The sequence below is a fragment of the Chiloscyllium punctatum genome, chromosome 5 (genome assembly GCF_047496795.1).
Source record: "Chiloscyllium punctatum isolate Juve2018m chromosome 5, sChiPun1.3, whole genome shotgun sequence".
In the NCBI taxonomy this organism is placed as follows: Eukaryota; Metazoa; Chordata; class Chondrichthyes; order Orectolobiformes; family Hemiscylliidae; genus Chiloscyllium; species Chiloscyllium punctatum.
The window spans coordinates 2,642,365-2,659,409 of NC_092743.1; the positions used below are offsets into that span (position 1 = coordinate 2,642,365).

A 17,045-nucleotide genomic window follows, 5' to 3' on the forward strand; every position below is an offset into this window, starting at 1 on the left:
CCCACCTGCCAGCACCCAGCCCATATCCTTCCAAACCCTTATTCATATACCCATCCAAATGCCTCTTAAATGTTGCAATTGTACCAGCCTCCACCACATCCTCTGGCAGCTCATTCCATACACGTACCACCCTCGCGTGAAAACATTGCCCCTTAGGTCTCTTTTATATCTTTCCCGTCTCACCCTAGACCTATGCCCTCTAGTTCTGGACTCCCCGACCCCAGGGTCTATTTATCCTATCCATGCCCCTCATAATTTTGTAAACCTCTATAAAGGTCACCCCTTTCAAGTTTCACAACATCTTTCTGATAGGAAGGAGACCAGAATTGCACACAATATTCCAACAGTGGCCTAACCAATGTCCTGTACAGCCGCAACATGACCTCCCAACTCCTGTATTCAATAATCTGACCAATAAAGGAAAGCATACCAAACGCCTTCTTCACTATTCTATCTACCTGCAACTCCACTTACAAGGACCTATGAACCTGCATGCAAGGTCTCTTTGTTCAGCAACACTCCCTAGGACCTTACCATTAAGTGTATAAGATTTGCTTTCCCAAAATGCAGCACCACGCATTTATCTGAATTAAACTCCATCTGCCACTTCTCAGCCCATTGGCCCATCTGGTCCAGGTCCTGTTGTAATCTGAGGTAACCCTCTTCACTGTCCACTACACCTCCAATTTTGGTGTCATCTGAAAACATATTAACTGTACTTCTTATGCTCACATCCAAATCATTTATGTAAATGACAAATATTAGAGGGCCCAACACCGATCCTTGTGGCACTCCACTGGTCACAGGCCTCCAGTCTGACAAACAACCCTCCACCACCACCCTCCTCATATTTGGGGGTGCAAAAGGCTAGACTGAAGTATTTGCAATCACCTTCAGCCAAAACTGTTGAGTCGATAATCCATCACAGCTTGTCCCCAATGTATCCAGCATCACAGACATAAATCTTCAACCATTCAAGCTGTTCCTGTACAGGGACAATACCGGATCCAACCAACAAGTTGAAAAATTGTCTACTGTACACAAGAAAACAAGGCAAATCCAACCTGGCCAAATACTAACCGATCAGTCAATTCTCAATCATCAGTAAATTGATGGAAGGTGTCATCAACAGCACTATCAGTGCTACTTGCTTAGCAATAATCTGCTCAATAATCTGCTCACTGATGCACAGTTTGGGTACTGCCATGGCCACTGAGCTCCTGACCTCATTACAACCTTCGTTCAAACATGAAAAACTAGAGTTGAATTCCAAAGGTGGAGGCAAGAGTCAATGCCCTTGGCATCAAGGCTGTCTTTCACCTAGAAAAACTGCTTCCTTTTATTCACTCAACAATGTGGGTGTCCTTAGTTAGCTAGCATTTATTGCCCATCCCTAGTTGCCCTTGGGAAGATAGCGGTGAGCTGCCCTATTGGACCACTGCAGTCAATATGCTGTAGGTAGACTCGCAATGCCCTCAGGAAGGGAATTCCAGTAAGGACTCTTGTGGTGCAGTAATAGTACTCCTGTATCTGAACCAGGAGACCCATGTTCAAGTCCCATTTGCTTCCGAGAAATCAGTGAAAAACAGGGGAACCACCACAGAAAAAGTGACTCGTTTTCTGGGTTAGCCTATCTTTCTCTGAAATTCATTGGACTCCTGTCGCAAAACAATAGTGTAGTTTTTTCTCTGCCTCTTTTGTATCTAAACTGCCAAGATACATTGCAATAATAATAATGCAAGATGTAGTACTGGAGGGACAGATATCCTCGATGGTGGACAAATCACCAAGACTGGATGTATTCTATTCCATGCTGTTAAAGGAAGTCAGGAAGGAAATAACAGATGTCCTAAGGATTAGTATCCAATGAGCTCCGTGTTGAGTCCCTGCTGTTTGCTGTAGATATTTGGGACTGAAATATAGGAACCATGATTGAGGCTTAAATAGAAAGTCTGACAAGGCAGGTTTTCCCCAGCAGAGAGGTCAACTCCCAAGGGGCACCGACTTAAGGTGAAATTAAAATTAAAAGAATACAAAGAAAATACTTTTAGGACAGGCATTTGGAACTTACCCTGGTTTAGTGAAGGAGGCAGAAACACAACTCACTGAAAAGGTACCTGGATTTACACCTTCAGTGCTGTAACCTACAAGGCCACCAAACAAGTCATAGTGTCTCAGTTATACAACATGGAAACAGGCTCTTCGGTCCAACTCATTCACACCAACCGGATTTAAACTGATCTAGTTCCACTTGCCAGCATTTGGCCCATTTCCCACTAAACTCTTCCTATTCGCGTACATGTACACTACGTGCCGGCCTCCACCACCTTCTCTGAGAGCTTGTTCCATACACGCACAACCCTCCCCGTGAAAACGTTGCTCCTCAGGTCCATTTTAAATCTTGCTCCTCTCACCGTAAAGCAAAGCCCTCTGATTTTGGACTCCTGTACCCCAGAAAAGAAATCTGGCTAAATATCTTATCCATGTCCCACCATGATTTTATAAATGTCTGTAAGGTCACAGAGTTTATAAAATCATGAGGGGCATGGATAGGTTGAATGAGATCAGAATGGATAAATAGTTCCTTTTTCACACTGCAAACATGGGCTTTATGGTTTAAAACCTCAGGAAGGTTCAGGCAAACAACAGATTCAAGCCTTTTCCACACCACCTTCAAGAATATTCAAAAATGAAACTAACAGACAGTGAAAAACTTTTTCCTAGGGATGATGACGTCAGCGTGTACGAGGAGGCATAACTACAAATGGAGAGGTGACAGATTTAAGACAGATGTCAGAGGCAGGTTCTTTACGCAAAGAGTGGCAAGGGTGTGGAATGCACTACCTGCTAATGTAGTCAACTCAGCCACATTAGGGAGATTTAAACAATCCTTAGATAAGCACATGGATGATTTTGGGATAGTGTGGTGGGACGAGCTGAGAATAGTTCACAGGTCGGCGCAACATCGAGGGCCAAAGGGCCTATTCTGCGCTGCATTGTTCTATGTTCTATGTTCTACGTTCTACGTTCCAAAATGCATAATATAAATTCAGCACAAAATTAGCCATTATACTTTGTGCACCTCTATTCCAATCCCATCTTCTCTTCCTATTTAACTTATACAGATTTCCCTCTACCAGTGATAATATATTTACATCAAATATACCATGTCCATAAAATTAAAATTCTAAAATAAAATAAAATAAAAGTCGTCCATTTTAATCATTACATTTGTATTCTTCTGTATTTGCCCTTAATAAAGAATCTACCATTGCATTGCCTCTTCCTGCTATGTGAATGATTCTCAAATTGACAAAACAAACATTCTCAGATTTTTGGTATGAAACTTCACTCGGAATCTAGACAATTGTGGTCATATGAATAACAGAGTTACTGAATATGCAGACTCAAAATGTTGTTGAGCCAACACTAAGCCTCAGGGAGATGACAATCAAGTGGCATTATCCCTTGACTTTTAATCCAGAGACCCAAGTCTGAATTCCATCATGGCAGGTGATCGAATTTGAAATCATTAAAAATCCAGACGAGTCTAATTGTGACCATGAAACGATTGTCAATTGTTAGAGAACCCCATCTAGTTTGCTGATGTCCCTTAGGGAAGGAAACTATCGTTCTTATCTGGTCTGGCCTTCATGTGACTCTAAACTCACAACAAACCTTTAAATGCATTTTGTTCCGGGCAACAAATGCTGGCCCACCCAGCAGCACCCACATCCTATGCACAAATCAAGGAAAAGCTCAAATACTCTTTTTTTTCACGGTTGAGTATTTCTGCTGGCAAGAATTCAACTTATGAGAAAAGTAATTGACCAGCCATTTGTTACACATTTCAACATGCTGTGTCAGTCCTGCAGCAACACAGACATTGCTGGCATCAATAGGCATTGTAAATGTCTTTGACTAAGTTGATGCTGCTAAAACCAGTGCAGCAGTCAGTACAGCTCTCAAGCTGTCAAAGGCAATCTGACACTCCTTTGTCCATTCAAAGTTCTAACATTTCTTTACCAACTTGCCAAGGGAGCCGCTATAATGCTAATATCAGAAATCACTCTTACCTGCATCTTGTAAAATTTGTCATTCTGTCTCAGGCAATGGAAAAATCAAAGATAGACCCTTTTTTCTCCTCTGGGTGCTACTTGGCATTGTCCCAGCAGAATGGCCTGAATAACTTTCTTCTACTTTGGCAAATTCAATTCACCTCAAGTTTACAACCAAACTGGCTTTTTTAAACTGACTAAATAATTCATTCAAGTATTTTAACTCTTCCTCCCAGATTTGGATAATCATAATCAAATCAACAACATATACAACACAGTTGCATAATTCTTCAATGATTTGGTTGTTCAATATTTGCTGGTGTATTTAATATTCTGAACAGCATGACTGTATATCAATTAAGTCTTTCCACAGTAACAAAAGCTGATATTTCTATGACGGTCAATGGAATTTGCCAATATTCCTTTATTATCTAATCTTGCCAACAAACCTTGCTTGTCAAATACTCTCAATACAGTCGTCCAATTGAATGCTCATTTGCTCACAATAACGTTAATTTTAAAAGGGTCCTCCTCCTCCTAGATCTAAATGATACTGTATTTTAAAAGAAGCCAATTTAATCAAGCTTTCTTGAATTAACAGAAAAAGAAACAACATTGCTGTTCCTAGTCTTGGCAATAGGCAATTCAACCACTCCAGCTCACTCTGCCATTTCATACAGAGGCTAATCATGACTCATGATTAATAATGATGGCTCAGCTCAACTGCACTTTTCATCCTGCTCTCCTTAACTCTTCATCTCATTACTATTGAAAAAGCTGTCTTTCTCTTCCTTAAATTCACTCCATGTCCCAACATCCTGTGGAATCACTACCCAGAATGTGGTGGTTCATGAAGGTCCCCTTAGATAGAAGTAACTTGCCCCCATCTGTTTTTTAAATCTGCCCTTAGCCTAAAACTACGAGCTCTCATTCTAGATTGCCACACTAAAGGAAACATCCATTCTACGTTAACTTTGTCAAACCTCTTTACATCTTATACACCTCAATTAGATCTCCTCTCATTCTTCTGAACCCAAGAGAGTATAGGCCTAAACTGCCGAATCCCTTTTCAAACAGCAAGCCTTTCATCTCTGGAAATGATCTAGTGAACTTTCTCTGAACTGCCTCCAATGCAATTACAGCCCTCCCCAAGTGAGGAGACCAAGACTATACACAGTACTCCACATGCTGTCTCACTAACAACGTGAAGTTGCAACAACACTTCCATGATGTTATGCTCCATTCCTTTAGTAACAAATGCTATAATTTGTTTACCCTCCTGATTTCTTGCTGAACCTGCTTATTAACCTTCGGCAGGGCAGAAGGGGCACTGCAGATGCTGGAGATTAGAGTCAAGATTAGCGTGGTGTTGGAAAAGCACAGCAGGTCAGGCAGCATTCGAGAAGCAGGAGAATCGGCATTTCAGGCAAAAGCCCCTCACATCAGGGATGCTTTCTATTAGTTTTCTGTAATCATGCACAAGGAGACACAATCCTTCTCACTGACATCTGGGGGCTAGAGCCTGACATTGTCGTACTCTCAGAATCATACCTGACAAACAATTTCCTAGCTACCACCATCCACATCGCTGGATATGTCCTGTCGCATCAGCAGGACAGAGTCAGCACAGGAAAACACAGTCAGCAGGGAGTTGTCCTCAGAGTCCTCAACATTAACACCAGATCCCATGAAGTCATGGGCAAGGAAACCTCCCACGGATTACCTCATAAAGTCCTCCCTTGGTTGCTGCACCAGTATTCAATGCTGAACAACATGCAGAGGAAGCACCTGGGTGGCAAGTACAAAAATGTACTCTGGGTAGGGGATTTCAATGCTCACCACCAAGTCAGCAGCACCTGACTGGTCTGATCAGAAGTCTGTTAGCAAGGAGTGAGAGAACCAAGAGGGAAAATTAAACTTCACCTCATCCTTAGTAATCTGCCTCATGCAAATGCATCTGTCTGTGACAGTATTGGTAAGAGTGACCACCACATAGTCTCTGTGGCGATGAAGTCCCACCTTCACACGAAGATTACCCTCCATTGTGTTGCATGGCACTATCACTGTGCTAACTGGAAAAGACTTCAAACAGATCTAATAACTCAAGACCTGGCATACATGAGGCGCTGTGGGCCATCAACAGCAGCAGAACTGTACTCCAAAACAACCTCATAGCTCAGCATATCTCTGACTCAATCATTACAAGGGAGGAGACAATGGCTTAGCAGTATTATCGCTGGATTGTTAACCCTGAGACCCAGGTTCGAATCCCACCATGGCAGACAGTGGAATTTAAATTATTTAAAAAGAAATCTGGAATTAAGAGTCTAACGATGACCATGAATCTATTGCCAATTGTTGGAAAAACCCATCTGATTCATTAATACTCTTTGGGGAAGAAAACTTCCACCCTTACCAGGTCTAGTCTACATGTGACTCCAGATCCACAGCAACATGGTTGACTCTTAACTGCCCCCTGGGCAGTTGGGACGAGCAATCAGAATTGGTTTGATGCATTGGATACCTCAATGATAATATTCTAACAAATGTACTGTGCTTCAACACTTGCCATTCCCCAGTCAAGCAGTTCCAGTACAGTTACAACACTAGGAATCTACCTGACAATGTGAAAAATTGCCCAGGTATGTCCGACGCACAAAAAGTAGGACAAATCCAACTCAGCCAATTACTGCACCATCATTCTATTCTCGGTTATCGTAAAAGTGATGGAGGGTGTCATCAAAAGTGCTATCAGGTACCTGCTTAGCAACACCCCGCTCCCTGATGCCCAGTTTCAGTTCCACCAGGGCCACAACTCCTGACCTCATTATAGTCTTGGTTCAAACATGAACAAAAGCAATGAATTCCATAGCTGAAGTAATAGTGACAGCCCTTGACATCATGGTCATATACAAGCGAGCGTGGCATCAAACAGCTCATGCAAAACAAGAGTCAATGGGTATCTCTGCTGGTTGGAGTCATATCTGGCGAATGAGAAGATGGTTGTGTTTATTGGAGGTCAGCCATCTCAGCACTAGGACATCTCTGCAGGGGCTCCTCAGGTAAGCATCCTAGGACCAATCACTTTCTGTTTAAGATGGACCATCTTAAGGTCAGAAGTGAGATGTTCATCAATGACTGCATGTTCACCACCTTTCAAGGATCCTCAGATACTGAAGCAGTTCATGTTCAAAATGCAACAAAATCTGGACAACATCCAGGTTTGGCCTGACAAGTGGCAAGTAACATTTGCACCACACAAATACCAGGCAATGACTACTTCCAATAAGAGATAATCTAACTAATGGCCACTTACATTCAATGGTGTTACCATCACTGAATTCCCCATCATCAACATCCTTGAGGTTACCATTGACCAGAAATTCAGCTGGACTCACCATATAAATACAATGGTTACAACAGCAGGTTAGAGACAAAGGGAGAGAGAGTTGAAGAAGAAAGAAACCAAGTGTGAGAATTGAGAAAGGGAAGAAGACATGAGGATGGAATTTCAGGAAAAACAGCCAGAAAAAGTATTTAAACTAAGACAAGCACAAGTTGAAGAGCATACCCCATGATAATACTACTTGTTCAGAAATGAGAGTGGAGGCAACAATGTTTTCCTAAGTTTGAGAGGGCAGATGTATAAGTTTTATTTCTCTCTTCTGAGTGGATAGCACATCAAGGCCCATTGGACCAGAAGCACTAACTCTGCTTTATCTCCACAGATGCTGCCAGACTTGCTGAGTTTTTCCAGCAATTTCTGATTCTGTTTCTGATTTCCAGCATCCGCAATTCTGTGTTTTGTTTTTTGCAGACCTTTAGATGCAATGGCAAAGCAAACTTGAAATGGCCTTACATGGGTTTTTTTTTCCTTTATAGTTGATTTCAAAGTCAACTATACACACTATAAATTACTTTCCTTCACCTGGATTCAAATCATGTCTTCCAGCTCAGAGAACAACTCTCCTTGATTTTTCCCTTAGAATTATATGTTTGCAAAATATCCTGATGAGTGCAAGATGAAATGCTTTGACAAAACATACTTTTCAGCAATATGCTTTTTATCCCACCAGTACCCTTAAAAAAAAAGCTCATGACAACCTACTCAAGAGCAATTAGGGATGCACACTATAGTAGTTCCACACAACACTACTGAGGGTATCCTCAATGTGAAGATGAGACTTTGTCTTGCAAGGACTGAACTAACTTGATAGGATGTTGGAACCAACAGCAAATGGTAATGGAGAATACCAGGTTTCACAAAGTACTTGGGAGTACAGCTAGCATAGAAAGAAGCCAAGATAATAAGTGAAGTTGAAGCAAGAGAGAAAAAAATGAAGTCCAAAATAGGATTCTACGTCTGCTCTATGCCAGGGAGGTGAAATGCTGACTGGCGACCCCTTTACAGAACACCTATGTTCTGTCCACAAAAATGACTCTCAGGTTCTTATTGATTGCCACACCAACACACCACCATGTTTGTTGAATCACAGAATCCCTACAGTGTGGAAACTGGCCATTTGGCCCAACAAGTCCAGACGAACCCTCCAAAGAGTATCCCAACCAGACCCATCTCCCTACTCCTATTATTCAACATTTCCCCAAATGCACCTAGGCTATACATCCCTGAACAATATGGGCAATTCTCCCACATTGACCATTACTTTGTCTGCCCGAGTATTTTTCTCTTCCATCTCCACCTATCGTTTACTCCTCCCCAATCCCACTACTTCATCTTCAGCATATATATATATAAACACTTTCCAAGCCACAATCAATTCTGGAGAAGGGTCACTGGACCTGAAACATTAACTCTGCTTTCTCTCCACAGATGCTGCCAAACCTACTGAGTTATTCCAGCAAGAGCTGGTTTCCCAATATAGAGCTAAATCAAGTCTGCTCCTCCATTCAATATGATCACGGCTGATCAGCGAGTTCAGTATCCTAATTCCGTCCTCCTTCCATATCCTTTTGATTCCTTTAGCCACAAAAGCTATGTATATTGGTCTTTCTTGAAAACTAATAATATTTTGGCCTCAATCACTTTCTGTGGTAGTGAATTCCACAGGCACACTACTCTCTGGGAAGAATTTCTCCTAACCTCAGTCCTAAAAGGTTTAGTCCTTACCCTTCAACTATGACCCCTGGTTCTAGACTCCCCCACCACCAGAAGCATCCTTCCAGCAAAGTTGGGGAGTTCCACATTGCCATGTGGAAATATCATATCGCAGCCATAACAAAGATGCGGCGCAAGGAAAGGAATGACTGGGTGTTAAATATTCCAGGGTATGAGTAGTTATTCAAGAAAGAAAGGAAAGGTAAAGAGGTAGCAGTATTGGTTAAGACAGTCATTTCAGGGATGGAAAAAGAGGATACCTCAGGAGGGTTCAAGGACAGAGTTGAGTTGATTAGAGCAAAGGAATTAGAAGGGTGTGATTATATTGCGTGGTGTAAACTATAGACTACCAACTGGTGGAAAGGACATAGAGGAACAAATCTGCTCAGATCTTAGAGGAGGATAAAAGGCCGGCATAACAAGGAGGCCGAAGGGCCTGGACTGTGCGGACTGTTTGAATTTTCTATGAAAAACATGAGATAAATGAGTTGACAAGACATGGAGTTTGTAAAAGCACAGCAAGTCAAGCAGCAGAGGAACAGGAGAGTCGATGTTTCGGTCAGGACCCTTCATCAGGACTCATGAGGCCTGCCCAAAATATCAACCCTCCTGCTCGCCCTGCTGTGTTTTTTTCTAGCTCCACATTTTATCAACACTGACTTTCCAGCAGCTGCAGACATCACTATCTCCGATACAAGAGAAATGTCGATATTATGGAGTAGTTATAAAGGGGGATTTCAGTTACTCAAACTGAGCCTAGGATACTGGTAGTGTAAGGGGCAGCAAGAAGAAAAGTGTTCCTGGACTGTGTTCGGGAGAGTTTCCTCTTGCACTACACATCCGGTTCAACAGGGAGGATGCATTGTTGGACCTTGTTCTTGGAAATGAAGTGGGTCAAGTGAATCACGTTTCAGTGGAAGAACGTTCAGGAGACAGTGATCACGGTATAAAGTTCAGGATGGTGATGGAGAAAGAGATGCAACAATCCAGAGCAAGAGAGCTGACTTCAATAGAACAAGAACAAAGCTGGGCAGGATTGACTGGAACTGCTAAGAGAATTGTAAACATTGTTTGGGAGATGCCGGTGTCGGACTGGGGTGTACAAAGTGTTGTGTGATTTTTAACTGTAAACATTGCAGTCTTGTTCATGAAAGGTTGTAAGGATAATCCCAGCAAATGCAGACCTGTCAGCTTATCTTCAGTAGTGGGGGAAGCTTCTGAAACAATTATTCTGCTTAGAATTAGTTGTCACATGGATAAAGTGGGTTGATTAGGATTTCTAAAGGACAATGGTGTTCGAAGATGTAATAGAAAATCTTGAGGGTAATGCTTTTGATGTAATATGCATGAATTTCCAGAAGGCTTTTCACACAGTACCAACACAACAGACTTGAGGATGGTATTAAAAATGACAGTAGTAACATGGGTACAACATTAGCTGAGTGACAGGAAACAGAAAGTAATGGTCAATATATATTTCTCAGGCTAGAGGTGCCAGTACTGGGACACTTGCTTTTCATGACATGTATCAAATATCTGGATTTTGCTGTGTCGGGCACAGTTTTAAAGTTTACAGTTGACATGAAACTTGGAAAAATTATAAACTGAAGACATTGTGGAACTCCAAAAGGACACTGACAAGTTGGTGGAGTGGGCAAATAGGTGGCAGATGAGGTTCAATGCAGAGAGAACAGTGAGGTGATGTTGAAAGACAAAATAGGAGAAAAAAATCCTGAAGGGGATGCAGGATCACAGGGACCTAGGTATGTATGTGCACAGATCTCTGAAAGTGGCAGATGTGGAAAGAGAATTTCGTGAAGAATAAGGTATCCTCAGCTTTATTAACAGGGGCATTAACAAGAGCAAGGAGTTGGCGTTGTACTTGAATAAAATACTTATTAGACCAGTAATGGGTTCAGTTGTGGGGGCAGAATGTATTTATTATAGTTCCAGGAATAAGAAACTTTAGTTTTGAGGATTGATGAAGTAATTGAGACTGTTCTCATAAAACCAAAAAAATTATAAAGAGTAGAATGCCATTTGGCCCTTAAAGCCTGTTCAAACATTCAAAAGGGTCAAGACTGATCTGACACTCCATGCATGCACTTTGCTGCCCTTTCCCCACAATTTTGGATTCCTTACTGATCAAGAATCTATTCATATCACCCTTAAATATATAAAAAGACTCTGCCTCTATAGTTCCCTGTGGAAAGGAGTTTGAGATATAACCCTCAGAGAGGAGATTGCTCCTCATTTCAGTCTTAAATTGGTACTCCTTTACGCTAAGACTATGTCTTCTGGTCTTAGACTTTCCCACAAAGGGAAACAGCTTCTCAGCATTTACCGCATCAAGTCCCTTCAGAGTACACTATATTTTAATGAGATCACCTCTCATTCTAAGTTCCAATGAGTGGGATCCCAACCTGTTTAACCTTTGCTCACAATGCAATCCCTCCATTCCAGGGATCATCCTAGTGAACCTTCTCTGAACTGCTTCCAGTGAAATACAGTAGCACCCCTCTTTAAATAAGAGGACAAAATCTGCTCACTGTATTCCACTGTGATCTTATCAGCATCTTGTACAGATGCAGTAAGATTTCCCTACTCTTATATAGCAAGCCCCTTGAAATAAGGCCCAACATTGCATGAGTCTTCCTAATTACTGCACCTGTGTGCTAGCTTTCTGCGTTTTGTGCACAAGTACCCCAAGAACCTCTGTTGCAACTTTCTGCATTTTTTTCTCCATTTAAGTAGCACAGTGCTTTTGTTCTCTCATGCAAAATGAACTTCACATTTTCCTACATTATGCTCTATTTGTCGACTTTTCACCCACTCCTGAACCTATCAATTTCCATGTAAATTGTTTGTGTCCCTCTCCCAACCTGCCTTTCCACCCATTTTTGTGTTATCTACAAATTTGGCTCGAGTTAATTTGCTTCCTTCTTCCATGTTATTAATATATTGTAAAAGGCTCCTCTGTGTGATTACAATTGTGACTCTAATTTGATTAGATTCCCTACAGTGTGCAAACAGGCTCTTTGGCCCAACAAGTCCACACCGACCCTCTGAAGAGTAACCCACCCAGACCCAGTTCCGTCTGACTAATGCACCTAACACAATAGGCAATTTAGTATGGCCAATTCACCTGACCTGCACATCTTTGGACTGAGGGAGGAAACCGGAGCACCCGGAGGAAACCCACGCAGATGCAGGGAGAATATGCAAACTTTACACAGACAGTTGCCCAAGGCTGGAATCAAACCTGGGTTCCTAGCACTGGGAGGCTGCAGTGCTAACCACTGAGCCACCGTGTGAAGGACTATTCAATAGTCATGGACAGATGCATCCACAGGAGGTAGATTGTAAGGATGAGATTAAGTATGTTTTTTCCCTATTGTTGGCTTCCTCAGTACCTGATTCAACCAACTCAATCAGGTGCTGCTGAGCCACTCTTGGTGATGGTCATTGAAGCCCCTAAACAATAGTACATTTTTCATCCTTGACACCTTTAGTGCTTACCCCATGTGATGCTCAACATCGAGTGCTGATCATTAGCTAAACAGAGATGGGCACACATGGTAAAGCATGAGACTCAGTTTTGTTTAATTAGTGTTTTCATAAAATCATACAGACAACCACCACCATATTCCTCCTATCAACCTCATAAGTATTCAATTAGATTGGTCAAGTATGATCTGTCTTTTATACTATATGCTGACTTCACTACAAATACCTACATACTTCATGCCTCCACTGATCACATTCAAAATGCTACAAGCTATTTCTAAGACACCATTTTTGAGGAACTGCATGTTTACAGCCAAGGTATCAATATTCTTCTTAACTTCATGTCTCTCCATTGTACTCAAACATCAATTTTCTCCCAAAACCTTTTATTTTTCAATTTGCCAAATGAAATGGTTTCTGCCACTTGTCTGCCCATTCAAACCCTGTCATCTTGAAACCTTTTCACATCATATATTCCATAGATTTTTAATTTCCATCATGTTCAGCTGTGTTAACTTGTGTCATTTCCAAGTCTTTGATCAAGAAACTGACCCACAAATCAATGATGATGAAATTCAAAAACAAGAAAGAAATCCCTGCCAATTCCATCCCCAGATGAGAGCCCCGTTACTGAATGAGATGATTATGCCACAACCACCAAGGAAACTTTAATCTTACTCTCAAGTACAAATGTCAAGCAATGCGCTGATGAGAGACAGGTTTCAAAGTTAACATATAAAGGTGCAATGGCAAATAACAGTAACCCAAGGCAATAACATGAATAATGTTCTTTATTAACTCACTCCCCCCCCCCCCCCCCACCAATAACATTTACTGGAATGTGTAAAATGAGGCTCCATTGATATGTTAAGAAATGGCATGCATTTACTTGACCAGGAACTGCCATGTGTTCACTGCAAGTTCAGAATTACTGGGACACCCACACGATCTGTTACAATGCCACATTAGAAATAATGTTAGGTTCATATACATTTCAAGATACAGTTCAAAAGAACTGAGTCCTATTTAAATAGATTGTTTGATATAATCACAGTGCTGCCTACCACAGTGCAGTGTTTGAACAGCTGGGTAACTAATAATGCAACAGAGCTGAGAGTTCAATGAGGTCTTCATTCAGATTGCGACAGTGTCACACAGCACCAGTGAGCTTATTGCACATTTTACTTTGATTTTCCTACCATGTCCAGTCCTAACTATGCTCCGTAACAAGACAAGATATACAACCTACAGCCAATTTCAACACACCTTCTTTCAAATCCAATGCAGCAAAATTGCTTGATTCTTCAACAAAAAAGATAAATTGATCGACAACCTGCATCCCAAATAACCCAAGTCCCTGATCACCCAAGATCAAACACCCCCCCTAAATCGGTCACAATTATAACTTTAAAACAATACACCATCTAGGTGCAGAATGAAAGAAAGGTTAATTTGTTTATTTGTAACAGCAAAAGGTACTATCCTTCTTATTCCATGAATGAATAAAAAAATTCAGCAAATAGGATAATAAAAAATCAGAATTTAAAAGACAAAACATAGAACTGAAACCATACCTGAGACACTCTCATTTCATTCCCCAAAAGTGAATATTTTTGGGCTAAACAAATATTAACCATTAATAAGATATTCCCCCATACATACAAAAACTAGTATTTCATAACTGTTCTCTTAAGTCATCAACCTGGTTTCTGTCTCCAAATCTAATGCTTAATTCACTTCAATATTGTCAGTATCTTCTGCTAAAAGGTGTAGTAAGTGCTCCACCGCCACTTCATTTCAATAATGAAGACTTGTCAAGATCTAATACTTAAAATGACTATAAGCAAGACAGTCAACCTATATACAAGAGTCCTACCTTCAAGCAAATGTTACACAATACCCCCAACCCATAAAAACACACAATACACCTGTATATATGGTTTATTAGAAACGCTCTGATCATGGCCATTTTTGCATCGCATGACAAGGTGCTCAATGCTGATAATGGTAGTGACCCTGTCAAAAATAAACCATCACAACTGATCAGCAAAATCCTTGAATGAAGCTGCTCTTTATTCTTCAGTGTGCAAGTTACAGTATCGCAGATGTGAGATTTAAAAAATAAAATTTAGTGACAAGAGAATTATTCAATATACACTTTAATCTAAACTACCTACAAACAAAGTGGAAATGATTTCCACCTAGTCTCTAACAAACAAATCTATTAATCTGTGTCCCCATTGCTTTCATTTCCCAGATGTCTCCAACATTAACCAGCAATATTCAACATAATTAAAAACAGTTTTCGAATAACCTGGCTTTTATTTTAATATTCAGCATTTGTTTGAACCAACCTCAAAAGATCAACTTGTCAATTTACAATAATAATAATATTGTAAACAATGCAGCTAACAGAACAATTAGGGTTTTTTCAAAAAAAATCTGCACAATATGAACAAAAAGTAGATTTATTCCCAACAGTCGAGATTTATACATGTCACATGGTGACAATACCATTCAAAACCATAGCAGCGCAGATATCTAATGTCGCATTGATTTGAAATCAGATCGCAATCGGTGTTGATGCGCCCGTGACCAGTATCTGATGTTTCCAATCATCGATAAACTATAATTGGTATTGATAAGCCCAGTGATCAATACAACGATCGATAAACTGAAATCGATGTTGATAAAGCGATGAATGCACTATCGAGCTGACATTTGCAATAATCGCGTTCCTACCTTCGATGCTGATAACATGCTCCCGGATCTGGTTTTGCAGCCCCATGTCCTCGATCCTTTCGATTAAATCGTAAATGGCGTAGATGTTGGGATGGACGCTTTCGAAGCGCTGGATCTCTGCTCGGATGGCCGCCGAGTTGGACAGCACCAGCTGCTGAGCCTGGGCCGGGGAGGTGGCGGAGGCGGCCGAGTTGGAGCCGGAGTGAGACAGCACCGGCATGGAGCCCGAGCCTGAGCCGCAGCCCAGACCCAGAGCCCCACCGGGTGGTCCCAACACCGACACGGACACCGAGCCACCCGAACCCCCGGAGCCAGAGCCCGGGGAGCCAGCGTGGAGAGAGGGCTGAGACTGGAAATTCATGGCTAGGGGCTGGGGCTAGGGTTCGGGGGTTAGGGGGTAGAGGGATCGGAGGCCGGGGGAAAGGGTCGGAGGTCAAGGGGTCAGGGGGTGGGGGTCAGCGGAGCTCGGGCCGGCCCGGACCCTCCTCAGCTCCGATCACAAAAGGACAGTCCGTTAGTTCACAGCCGGGTGCCCAGGAGGCCGCTGCCAGCCTGTAGCCGGAGCCCACTGCTCGCCTGCTCCATCGTTCCTCTCCCCTCACACTCAGGCTCGGGTGATTATTGATGATTATTTTCCTCAGAGCCGCTTTCTCCGCGAGTTATTTTTTCGCATCAAATCCTCCACACGGAAAGCTCGAGCAACACTCGCTCCACCACCGGCAGCGCGCGCACGCACGCACGCACCAGCACGCAAAGCGTCAGGACGCCGGGAGCCTGAGCCTGGCCCCGCCCCTTTCCACGGGCACCGCCCATTTCCCCCTCTCCCATTTGGAGGGCACCGCGTGCCTGCCCGTCCCGCCCCTTTGTCCTGCCCAATAACGAGCGTGGACTCGCCCAACAACGAGTGCCTTGCTCCTCCCATTAGTGGCCCCGCCCACTGGTCCTCAACCTCCTGTGCCCCACCCTTTTGATGGATGGCCCCAGGCCCATAGCTGTGGCTCCACCTTCCACGTCATTCAGGCCCCGCCCCTCGTCTTTGCCCCGCCCTGGGGCTTCTGTTTTCCACCTTTCCCACCTGACCCCACCCTTTCGGTGTGGCCCAGTTCCCACCCAACCCCTTCACAAGGGGACCTCAACACTGGGGGTGATCTCTGGTCATTGGTCCTCTGGCTGGTTGTGCTTTCTGCGGCTGTTAACTCCAGTTCGTAGTGAAGAGATGTCTTCCATCATCTCATTAACACCTTAAGTTCCTTGGTTCTAAACAGGATGGAGATGTGACTGTTTAATTCACAATTGATTTGGAAAGTGAAAAAAAGAGGACTGCACAGTGGAAGGAATGGTCAGATGACTAGGAGGCCAAGGACAAGAACAAGAACAAGGTGTAGCAACTAGGTGTCAGATGTCCAGGAGAGCAAGAACTTCTAGTTTTCTCCCTTGAACTGCTGAAATGATTTTAATTTTAGATTAGATTAGACTCCCTACAGTGTGGAAACAGGCCCTTCAACCCAACAAGTCCACACCGACCCTCCAAAGAGTAACCCACACCACCCCCCGACTAATGCACCTAACAACTATGGACAATTCAGCATGGTTTTTCACTTGACCTGTACATCTTTGTA

At 42.5% G+C, this 17,045-nt stretch overlaps 1 protein-coding gene across 1 annotated transcript in view; it reads right to left on the minus strand.

The window, feature by feature from the left end:
- Positions 1-16,156, minus strand: part of agap3 (ArfGAP with GTPase domain, ankyrin repeat and PH domain 3) — a 655,804-nt gene extending 639,648 nt beyond the window's left edge. The window contains exon 1 of the mRNA XM_072569615.1: positions 15,427-16,156. Coding sequence (XP_072425716.1) covers positions 15,427-15,787 — 361 coding nt within the window. The 5' untranslated portion in view covers positions 15,788-16,156. The remainder of the gene's footprint in view (positions 1-15,426) is intronic.
- Positions 16,157-17,045: the final 889 nt, after the last annotated feature.